This window comes from Vicia villosa, linkage group LG3 (genome assembly GCF_029867415.1).
Source record: "Vicia villosa cultivar HV-30 ecotype Madison, WI linkage group LG3, Vvil1.0, whole genome shotgun sequence".
Taxonomy (NCBI): Eukaryota; Viridiplantae; Streptophyta; class Magnoliopsida; order Fabales; family Fabaceae; genus Vicia; species Vicia villosa.
The window spans coordinates 63,846,037-63,858,536 of record NC_081182.1 but is presented as its reverse complement, the minus strand read 5'-3'; the positions used below and the strand labels follow the sequence as shown (position 1 = coordinate 63,858,536).

Below are 12,500 nucleotides of genomic sequence, written 5' to 3'. Positions count from 1 at the left end.
TTACATGGAGAAGAAAACACAATGGTGACTTTAAAGGAAAAAGTCCAGTGCATGGATCGATGGTATTTAGACTCTGGATGTTCAACGCATATGACGGAGAGGAAAGATTGGTTTGTCAAAATCAATCGTGCCATGAAGAATAAAGGGAAGTTTGCGGATGATATCACTCTAGCGGTGGAAGAGATCGGTGATGTATCAATCGAGAAAGGGGATGGTAGACATTCTTTGATAAAGGGTGTCTTTTATATTCCTAGAATCAAGTGTAACCTTCTAAGTATTGGTCAATTGCTTGAGAAGGGTTACAAGATTCGGATGGAGAATAGGGTGTTACGCGTTATGGATGCAAACGAAGTTTCGATCCTAAAAGCTCCTATGGCTGCATGTAGTACCCTAAATTGTGTCCATACATTTTTCATTGACTTATTCTTTTAAGACTTTTTAATTTTTGTATTTCTGCTAGGTTAGAAGCTTTCAAATGTGAGTACAATTTGCAAATTGGTCGTCATTTCTCACTTCTTTTAATCAATAAAGTCAACTTTTGGTTCATATTAAATTCATTATAATCTTGCATTAAGTATACCAAAAAAATGTATTCATTCATCATCATCTCATGCATCATATGCATTTTTGTATTATTTACTTATCAAAATAAAAGTCATACAAAAGTCAACATTCGGTCCATTTGAGTAATTTAATTCATAGGCATCATTTACCATTGGGTTTGAAGAAGAATTTTCGGTTGAAGGTGAGGTTGGAGGATATTGGTGAAGGTGGTTTCCAATCAGGTTTGAAGAAGAATTTTTCGATTGAAGGTGGATTTTCATGTGTATCATTTCCAATCGGGTTCAACAAAGTGAAAGATCGTCCTCGACCAATGGGTTGATTCAGGTTGACAAGAAAGTAAATGACCGACTCCAACCAACGGGTTGACGAAAATCAACATTCATTAAAAAATCGTCCTCAACCAATGGGTCAATTCAGATTAACATGATATAACCTGCTTCAACCTCCATTGTAGATTGGTGGAAGGAGTTTACTTGTTGTGATTGACTAAATGCCCTTTGGTGATGAATTTTGTGGTGTTGTATTAGTTATGTATCATATAATACTATATATTTGTGAGTTGTCATTGGTGATGTATTATGCTGAAGTATGTGGTTCCGATAAGGATCATTGGTGATGAATCTCATATGATATTGATGTGGCATTTTCATGCATCATATATTTTGGAGTCTAGGTTTCAGTGACGAATTGGTGATGGGACTTAATCAGTAATATAACTCTGATTTTCCAAAACATTGGTGGTAAGATTGTTCAGTACTATAAGTATGATATTCAAATTGGCGAGTAGGATTGGTACCTCATGCACAGTACTATAAGTATGATATTCAAATTGGCGAGTAGGATTGGTACCTCATGCACATGGTGATATGGTGATAAGAACATTGCATATACGTTGCATTATCTATTGATCTTTATAATTGTAATTAGTGATGGTTAAGATTGTATTGGTGAAGATTGTGATTGACTTAAGAGATTCGAATTTATGAAGAAGGTTCCATGAAGATGTTATTAAGGTCCATTTTCATGATCAACCAAGTTGCAAATCTCAAACCATTCCTTTACTAATCTGTTTGCAGACCTACATTGCCCCAAAATATTGACATAATCTGATCTTTACATCATTAATTGAAGCATTATCCAAGTGGTTAAGGATTTGTCCATCAAAACATTTCATTTTTGCACTAAAGGCACCATTGTCATTCTTGAAAAGTGACTTTAATCACAACTTTATGCATTGAGCCCATGCTTGATTGCTTCTGATCTTAAAACATCTTAAAACCAACAAGCAACCATGCTAGAAACTATGAGAACCATAACTTCCATTTTTCTTCACAAAGAAGCAAGCAAACACAACTTGAACTTAGAGCCTCTTTTTGATCAGATTTTTTCCCCCACAAACCACAAATCCTCCCTATAAATAGAGGTCTTTGCTCTTGAAATCAAACACACACAAAATCTCAAAGTCACCCCCTCGCTTGAAAGCTCCAAATTTTCACTTTGTATAAACTTGTGATTTTTGAGTTCCAAGCAATTTCTATGCAAGCTTAACATTCAAACACATCATATACATCATATAAAAGCTATCCAAACCCTTATAAATCATTAGAATTTTAGAATGTACAAAACCAATACTGACAAGGTTGTTGGAAGGATAAAGTGACACAATTTTTATTCAAGATGCCCATGGGTGATAAGGTACCAGAGAACCAACAATGAAGTTTTAAAAATCAAATTCATAGCTCAAACGTCTTATATATTTTTTTATGTTGTTTCCATCTTTAATTTTAGTTAGGACAGTTATACAGTCAGTGGCGTCTTCAATTGAAGGTTTTGTCATAGCATTCACCAAGGGATGGCTTCTAACCCTTGTTTTGCTATCCTCAATTCTACCTCGTCTCCTGGCCTCACTGCTTTAGCTTCAGAATGGACTGCGGCGTTTAAGATGTTTGAAATGATTAACCAGATCTTGATACATGTGACAGAACAGGTCAGCAGCTTGATGATATTGGTGGAGACATAGAACTGAGAGAAGTGAGTTTTAGCTATCCTTCAAGGCCAAATGAAACTATACTCAATGTATTTTCTCTTTCAATACCAAGGGGAACAACTGCTGCTTTGGTGGGGCAAAGTGGAAGTGGGAAATCAACAGTTATTACTTTAGCTTGATAGAGAGGTTTTATGATCCACAAGCTGGACAAATATCTCATCGGCAGAATCAATGTCAAAGAATTTCAGCTTAAATGGATTAGACAGAACAGAACATGGGTCTGCAAGCAATATCTCCAAGATGGTCAATAATACTTTATATGAGCCTGCAGATGAACTGCACAAAGATTCAAAAAATTGGGCATTGATTTTTGTAGCCCTTGGTGTACCATCTTTCTTGTTTTTTCTTACAAGGTCCTACTTCTTTGTCTTTGCTAGTGAGAAGTTAATAAAGAGGGAATGACTACTGTGGAAGTGATTGGTTTGATGAAACCGAGCATTCAAGTGGTTATTGCTTGTACATTAAGCTTATATTTCACAACCTTTCCCACCTTTAGACTCCTTAAAAAGACTGCAAATTTTCACAGCAAAAGAAAGCCTTAGAGTCTCCAATATCTATGAACAAAAGTTCTTAAAATGCTCGGCAAGAACTATTTGCAAACCCAATAATCTAATATTACTACAACATATAGACTAAACAATAACATGTGAATATAGTCCATCATACAACGTTGAAAATTAAAAAGAATGTAAGCAATTTTACTGACTAATTGGCTTTAAAGATGATATCTAACCAACTAAATTTATAGTGCTTGTTAAAAGAACCTGTACTTATAAGTTATATCATTTCTCCAACACTAAATGCAATGTGGTGTGTGAAGAATTCCTTTGAAAAAAGACAACATGTTTGTACAATATCTTCTTTCGGTGCTTGGTTTAAGGCAATGTGTTATAAGACAACAATCCAAAAACCCATGTAGAGTAGCTAGCCAACCTGAAGATTATGCAGTCCAGAAAAGTCATATGGAAACAAACCTTGATTGTCAAGACCATAAGAACTACTCACAAGTTTCATTTCCCCTGAAATACAGAGAAATTTTTAATCAAAAATATATATACCAATCAATAGCAGTTAGAATCAGACCAACTTTTATTGGAAGACAAGTCATTACATATTTCTAATAAGTTAGCCTGTTCTCATATTTGAAACAATTTTTCAGTATGTTGCAATATATACATACATACATACATACATACATACATACATACATATATATATATATATATATATATATATATATATATATATATATATATATATATATATGTATATGTATATGTATATGTATATGTATATGTATATACATACATATACATATACATATACATATACATATACATATATATATATATATATGTATATGTATATGTATATGTATATGTATATGTATAGACATACATATACATATACATACATATATATATATATATATATATATATATATATATATATATATATATATATATATATATATATATATATATATATATATATATATCTATATATATATATATACATATATATATACATATATATATATACATATATATATATACATATATATATATACATATATATATATACATATATATATATATATATATATATATATATATATATATATATATAACATTAATTTACGTGCGTATATTTTTTAATAATTCTTATTTTTGTATTCTATTGCATCTTTCACTCTAGTGGAATCTAAGTCCCAAATTTAAGCTTGAAAAAGGAAATCCAGATGCAGAAAAACATAGAAATACAATTCAAGATGAAGGAGAGAGTACCTTAGAGGGAAGAGGAAAATTCAACGATTCTGACACGTCAATCAGCCCTGTTGACTTGCAGAGCACGTCGAATGATATTCCAACAGCCAGTGCGGGTAATGATAACGAGACACTTGATAAACTCTAACAATTTAAGTTCTTTAAAGCGGTTTAACAATGATTAAACCAAACTTTTTCTTCGTTTTCATCCTCATATCAACAATACAGTGGCAAAATCAGAGATGAGGAAGGTTCCCAGCGGACACCTCTACTGCACAAAGAAAGTGCCTTGCATAATGATTGCTTATGCACAAAGAAAGTGACTTGCATAATGTTTGCTTATGCACGTCTAAAGTTCATGCTTCCACCCAACTACAGCCAGGATTTTTCCTTGCTCCACTAGCTAGCATGGCTTGCCTAATCTCATTGGCTTCTACAGTCCGGCCTGCAGCGACATAGATATCACGGAGGAGAATATAGTATCCCCCTTCATCTGGTTTCAATTCCAACAACTTCTTTATAACCCTTTCTCCCATGCCAACATCACCGTGAATCCTGCAGGCTCCAAGTAAAGCTCCCCAAATAACATCATTGCTTGGAATTGGCATGCTTGTAAGCAGATCATACGCCTCCTGTAATCTCCCTGAACGTCCTAACATATCCACCACAGCACCATAATGCTCGATTCTAGGTTGCACACCATATTCCTTCTGCATGCTCCCAAACAATCTAATTCCTTCATCAATCAACCCCTTATGAGCATATGCTACAAGAAGTGACAGAATTGTCACCCCATCAGGCACAACCCCAGAACCAATCATCCATTCAAATAACCTAAATGCATCATCAGCATAGCCGTGATTCGCACACACCATCATCATCGCATTCCACGTGACCAAGCTCTTCCTCTTCATCCTATCAAACATGTGCCACGCCTCCTCCAAGCATCCACACTTCCCATACATATCAATGAGAGCATTGCAAAGCGCAACCATCCACCCAAACCCATTCTCCTCAACAAACCGGTGCACCATCCTACCCATTTCCACGTCACCTAACTCCGCACAAGCCGAAATCACACTCACCATGGTAACCTCATCCGGCCACACCCCCACAAGCCTCATCTCCTGAAACAATGCCAAGGTCTCACGGGGCCGCTTGGCCTGCGAATAACCAGACAACATAATGGTCCACGAAACAACATCTCTCTCAGGCATTTGATCAAATACCTTTCGCGCAACATCCAATTCACCAGCTCTTAAGTGCGCAACAAGCAACCCGGACCACGACACAATATCAACATCCAAACCCACTTTAATTGCATCCTCAAAAACCCTACGAGCCAAAAGGGTCACTCCCCCAACAGCATACATGTGTATCAACGCGTTCTGAACATGCAAATGGCGGCAAAAACCAAACTTGAAAACAGCACTATGTGTGTCATGGACAAAAGGGGTGGTGAAAGAACGTGACTTTAGCAAGAAGGTGAAGGAAAACTCATCTGGGGCGACGTCGTTTTGCCTCATGGTGTTGAAGAATAGGGAGGAGAGAGAAGGGGTAGTGGAGTGGGAATGGGCACGGATGAGGGTGTTATAGAAGAAGGTGGATGGATGGGGCATTTGGTCAAACATGTTGTGGGCGTAGGATAAGTCGCCGAAGGGAGAGACGGCGGCGAAGCGGAAGAGCTTGCCGAGAACGACGGTGTGTTGGTGGAGGCAGGCGCGGAAGGCGTGAGCGTGGATGAGCTTGAGGTCTCGCATGGAAGTGCACCTCTCTGCCATGTAGACAAGTGTTGATGCAACATTGGCACCCATTGTCGTAGTAGTTGTTTGTTTTTTATTTTCTTTTTAAGGGATTACTTATTTTTTCATGAGAGATTGATTAGCATTGTGTTGAAACTTGAAAGTGGAATTGATCCCAAATTTTGATAAGTACAGAGAGAAAGGAATACACATATGTAGGGTATTAATTTTAATCAAACTTAGTAAATAAGATAGTTAATTAAAACTGCTTTTAATACTTTTCATTTTTCCTTTTTGAATTTCCTTGTAAAACTTAGAGCTTCCTTCCATTTGTATCATTCAATTGTACTATAGTAAATAAAAGAGGAGTGATATTCTTACATTCAAAATTTAACACACCTAATAAAATATAACAATGGCATTTGTTTCTTTGTATTAAAAAAAGTGAAAAATAATGATTAAATATAGTAAAGTAATAAAATAGTATAAAAATACGGTGTAAGTGGAGTATAAGTTTTGGTGTACAAACATCATTTTCCTAAATAAAACTCAATTCTTTTTCAATGATTTCATTAATTCTGTCATTAGCATAAATTCAACATGATAGCATCCACCATTAAGATCTTTCTTCCTTTGTTTTATCTTTGATCTCTTCTTTGTTCTTTATTCATGTCTCCCCGTGTTTAATCTCTTAATTCAATTTTAGGTCAATCTACAATGTATTTTGTTCACCCTAGTAATGGGTCTGCTGCCTCTGTTTCAGTTTCTCCAAAACTAATTGGTTCGAACTATCACTCTTGGAACCGATCCATGAGAAAAGCTCTTAGTGAAAAGATGAAGTTAGAATTCATTGATGGTAGCATCTATGTTCCTACTGACACCTTCGATCCTACTTATCGAGCCTGGAATCGTTGCAAATATATTAGTTCGCTCCTATATTATGAACTATGTCTCAGAATTAATTACTTAATCAATTTTCTTCATGGAGAATGCCAGTTTTTATAAGCAAAGATGAGATAAATGAGAGTAAAACGGATATTCTACCCGTTATAAAATAAGATCCTTAGAAAAACAAGCCACAAGATTCAAATTCCAAAGATCAAAATTACAATCAATCATCCCTTTGGAACTAACTACCACCCATTTCTAAGTAAGGATCTTAACAAGATTAAGCATTTTGTTTACATCTTGAAAACCATTTTGAAACACAATATTGTTCTTGCTACTCCATAAAACCCAAATTATGGCAATCCAAATAGACCTGGGTAAGCTAAAAGACAAATTGATTTGATACTATAAATAAAAAGAATGATAATGGACTCCCACAACTTCCCACAAAACCTTTGCAATGTCGTACAAAAGAAACATATGGGAATCGGTTTCAACAACCAAAAAACAATGTGGATAGATTAAATCATGAACATCAACCAAAACATTTATGCGATATAATTTATATTTCGTAGGCAGAATGTTAAGTTACAAGTACAAAAATACCTTATTAGCAGAGGTTGTTAAGTCATTTCAACTGCCACCTGACTTAAAAAGTGATGCGGTGACAATTCTGTAAATATTTCTAACTTAGTAACGTCGGGTGCATTTAAAACTCACTTAACAAAGATTAAATTAAAAAATGATAATTTTATTAAATTTCTTAAGTCGTATGTGTTCATTAACCGACTTAAGAAGTATAATCATTAACTTGACAACTTTAGAGTATGAGGTTTGTATTCTCTCTCTGAGTCTAACAGTTTATAGGTTGAGATTTGTAAGCTCCTCCTAAGTTCTATCCAAGTTATTAAACTTTTATGATGATAAAAAATAACTTGATAACTTCAGAGCATGAGATTTGTAAGTTCTCTCCGAGACTGATAGTTTATAAGTTGATTTTTGTAAACTCCCCCTAAGTTTTATTCTTGTGTGATAAGAGGACTAGATTACTCTCATTATGGAGGAACCAGGATAATTGTTGTTTGTGATTTACTTATTGCTTCTGCACTTTAAATAATTCCACTGTTGCATACTCTAACTTAGATTATGTGAACTTTTTTTATAATATCTTTGATATAACTTTCATATAAGGCCTTGTTGTCACCCTTAAATTTCCACAAGATATTATTGATAACGAATGTAATTTATTGGATTTAAGAAGTTTGGTCTTAATTTCTTGGATTTATGAAGTTTGGTCTTAATTTATTAGTTTACTAAGATTAGGAACAATAATAATTAATTTGTGTTGTTATATTACACTCATTAGTGAGAATTAGATCTAAATTAATTGAGATTAAGAAGATGAATAGTGACCAAATAACTTAGAGACTCATTCTTTTCTTGATGAACTCGATACCTTTAATAAATGAAGCCTCTTCAACTTTGGTCACTCTTTCATTAATCACATTGTTGTTAAACTGCAAGTATATATCAGAGCAATCAAATTGTGTCACATGAAGCCTTTTTCACTACTATTGAAGATATGATAATTGATAATACTAAGTTTCAATGTAATAGAGAGAAAAAGTGTTTTTTTTGTGTCTTCTTGTTTGGGTATTGATGAAAAATGTAGTGTGAAGGTAAAAAATTTGTTGTTAGAAAGTGTATATAGTTATTAGCAATATTCGTAAGTATTTGTAATATTAGATGAATCCTACAAAAACTCATGTTTTCTTTTCAAATTGAATCCTATATCATCTGACCATTATTCATTTAAGACTATATGTATATTATATGATGCACCATTGTTCATCATTTGACCAATATATTAAAATTTATGTAAGAAATTTATCTATTCTATTTGCTTATTATCACTAAAAATTTATCTACTCTCACTTTTCCCTTTTATCTACTCTCGGTGCAATTGTTGTAGAAAGGTATACATCATAATTTCTTATTGGCTTAAATAGTGTTTTCGTCACTGTAAGTTAGCGAGTTTTTATGATTAGTCCCTAAATCTTTTTTTTTCAGGTTTGTGTTATGTTTAGTCCCCGACGTTAGTCTTCTGTTAAAAAAGGGTGAGTTGGCAAACAGCGCTGATGTGGAATGTCATTCATTTTTTATTTTGTTTAATATTGTGCAGACGTGGATTGAGGCTTAATTTAAAACCAAATTAGGTCATTTTCCTGCAAATTAGGTTTTCCAAATTTGGGAGGAGAAGTGTTTCACCATTGGAGAACGGAAGAATGGAATTTGAGTCGACAACCACGATACGGCGGCGGTTAGTTCTGTTCTTCCTGTGTAGCATTTATCTTTCATTCCTGTGTAGCATTTATCTTTCATTCCTGTGTAGCATTTTCATCTTCTGTACATTTAGTTCTCTTCTTTCATTTATTCAAAACGTAGGTCATGAGTTTCACTTTGGTATTTCACTACGGGGGTGTTTTTTTAAGGGACTACGTATTATACTACACAGGGGGTTGTGAGGAATTAGTAAAGATTGATCCTGATAGATGGAGCTTATTTGAGGCAACTGGTATAGTGAAAGACATTACTCAGCTTGAGCATTCACAATATTTGTTATGGTGGTACAACAATGAGAGAGATAAGTATATTACAATGCTTACTGACATTGATGCTGATGAAGTATGTCAATATGCCATGAGAATGAAAACTGCAGTGCACATATATATTGATCCTAAAGATGTTGAAGGTAAACGTATTGTTGATGCTAAAGTTAAAGAAGTTGTTAAAGGTAATCGTGTTGATGATGTTCAAGTTAATAAAGTTGGGGACAATGTTGATGATGTTCAAATAAATGAAGCTGATGAAGGAAATGATGTTGGGGATAATGTTGATGATGTTCAAGTTAATAGTAAAGGTGTTGAAGGTAATGATGCTGATGATGTCCATACAGATTAAATGAGGATAGTGAAGATAGTGAATTTCAAATGGATGGTTTATCACATAGTGAAGATGAGAGGGGACTTAGGTTGGATGATTGCTTTGATGATAATGATAAACAAGCTACTCCAAAGAAAAAGGCCAAAGTTACAGCAAGGAAACACAGAGATACTCCAAAGAAAAATTCAGTTGGTGTTGAAAATATAGCATCATCATTGTTATGGACAATGAGATGGATGTTGATTATGTTAGTGATCATCTTGGTAGCAGTGACCCTGATGTATCTGGTGATGAAAAGGAACCAAGGTATCCAAGGTTTCAGATGAAAGAGCTAAGCAAGAGTAACAGGTTCAAAGTGGGGTTGGATCATATATCACTTGACGAGTTTAAATAGGCAATTACAGAATGGTCATTATTGAATGGGAGAGAGATAAAGTATGTGAAAATGACAAAGTGAGGGTAAGGGTAGTTTGCAAGGGTAATTGTGGTTTTTTTGGCCCTTGTAAGTAAAGTTAGCAATAAACACACATATAGAATGAAGAGGTGGATTGGAACTCACACGTGTGGTAGGGTTTTGAACAACACTTCAGCCACATCCAAGTGGGTTGCTAAAACGATGGCGGCTAGGATGGCATCCTTAGACAGTGTTAAGATTAGAGATATTGTGTCTGAGATCAAAAGTAACTTTTCTGTTGGGATTACTATGAATAGGGCATGGAAAGCCAAACAAATAGCAAAGGCACTGATTGAGGGTGATGTAGTGAAGCAATACAATATTTTGTGGAGATATTCTGCAGAGTTGAGGAGAGTTAATCCAGGAAACACTTGTAAAATTAACATGACAAGGAATGCACCAACAATTCAACCAAGGTTTGCATCTTTCTACTATTACTTTGATGGGCTTATGATCGGTCACCATTTCTAGTAAGTTTCCGCACCTTTTCCGACTAAAAGTCATAATCTTGGTAATACTATGTGGCATTGTTATAGGTTTTGTTAGTAAGTTTCTTGTTTGTCGATTGTGTGATGTTGTTGCATGATTAGTGTGTTTTGAGTATTATTCAAGTGCCGTTTTATGCGTTGGTTGTTAGTTTGTGTGTGGCCAGGTTAATGCACGGGAGAGGTCGAAGTTTATGGCGCGCACGAGCGAGAAAAAGAAGCCAAAAGAGCCAAAACTGAGGTCAACACGGGCACCCGTGTGTGTGCACACGGGCCGTGTCAAAAGATGGCTGGAAAGTTGGTTTTTGGATAGAAAAACAGAGGTTTCACACGGGCACCCGTGTTCCTGCACACGGTCCGTGTGAAAAGCTGCGCAGAAAGTGAATTTGTGGTGCTGAAGCAGTTGACCAACACGGGCACCCGTGTTCCTGCACACGGTCCGTGTTGGTAGGCGCGGGCAGATTTCCAACTTTTGATATTTTGAAAGCCTTGAACTCATTAAGGGTATTTTGGACCTTTCGGAGACGAGGGATGACTGCCAACACTACTAAAACCTAACAGGAAGAAGGAATCAGGCATCTTGGATCATTGAGCATAGAGAATTACAGAGAAAGAAGAGTCAAGGGTTTTGGAAGAGATCTTCAAGAGCACTCGCGATTGGAGATCATATCAACCGATAATTTCTTGTAATGACTTCAATTACTCTTGTTATTTTCTTAAACATTATGAGTAGCTAAACTATTTTATGCTAGGGTGATGTCCCTAAATCTTTTCATGTAATGACTTGTTAAAACCGTTGTGATGAATTTGATGTTTTTATAATTTGAGTTTATGATTCAAAGATTTTCATGCTTCATTGTATTGGAAAATATTTTGTTGATCTATGATTAGGGTTAGGCTTGACACACCACTCTAATGCGTTTTGAATCAAAACATTACCGGTAAATCGCTTAGGAATAAGGATTTCACCATAGTGATCATCCATTCTAGAACACGATGCATAATGCCTTAATACTAAAATCAATTATTGAGGAATTGAAATTGACTTTTAAGTATTAAGAAGTTCTCCACTAAGGAATTAGGGAAAACTATTTTATGGAATTGATACTCAATTGTGGTCACATCTTTTCATGAACAACGGTGTTTTCAAGGAGTTACATAAGATTTATACATCAACCTTAGCATGCTTTCTCATTTGTGAACCAAATCATCATTTACTTATCGTTTTTAATTATAAACAGTTAGTAGTTTCATCAAGCGAATCAAAAAAACCAACAATAGCTTTTTATTCAATTGAAATTTAGTACTGGCTTATACTTTATTCGCAGTCCTTGTGATCGATACTTGGATTCAACTCCATTTTAATAACTACATCGGTAACAAAAGTAGTACACTTGCTATTTTCCGATCAAGTTTTTGGCGCCGTTGCCGGGGACTGCCAAACTATAAGCTGAACTTTAAGTCAATTGAAATTTTGTTGCTCTGCGACCAAAATTTTATTTTTATTTGTAATTTTGATTTCGTTGCAGTCTTGTATCTGTTCTAACTGTTGTCTAACTGTTTATGCGAGGTCAGACCTCAGCTAAATTTTCCTTTGACACAGAACCAGAA

General features: G+C 35.0%; 1 protein-coding gene across 1 annotated transcript; it reads right to left on the bottom strand.

Moving 5' to 3' along the window:
* Positions 1-2,203: 2,203 nt before the first annotated feature.
* On the bottom strand, positions 2,204-6,316 carry LOC131661686 (pentatricopeptide repeat-containing protein At5g48910-like). The gene is made up of 2 exons (XM_058931293.1): positions 4,399-6,316; positions 2,204-3,630 (listed from the first exon to the last, which is right to left on the bottom strand). Exon 1 carries the CDS (start codon positions 6,189-6,191, stop codon positions 4,734-4,736), a length of 1,458 nt encoding a protein of 485 aa, XP_058787276.1. The 5' UTR covers positions 6,192-6,316; the 3' UTR covers positions 2,204-3,630; positions 4,399-4,733.
* Between the last annotated feature and the right edge of the window lie 6,184 nt (positions 6,317-12,500).

Coding starts and splice junctions, on each gene's coding strand:
- LOC131661686 (XM_058931293.1), bottom strand. CDS start 6,191: ATGGGTGCCAATGTTGCATCAACACTTGTCTACATGGCAGAGAGGTGC.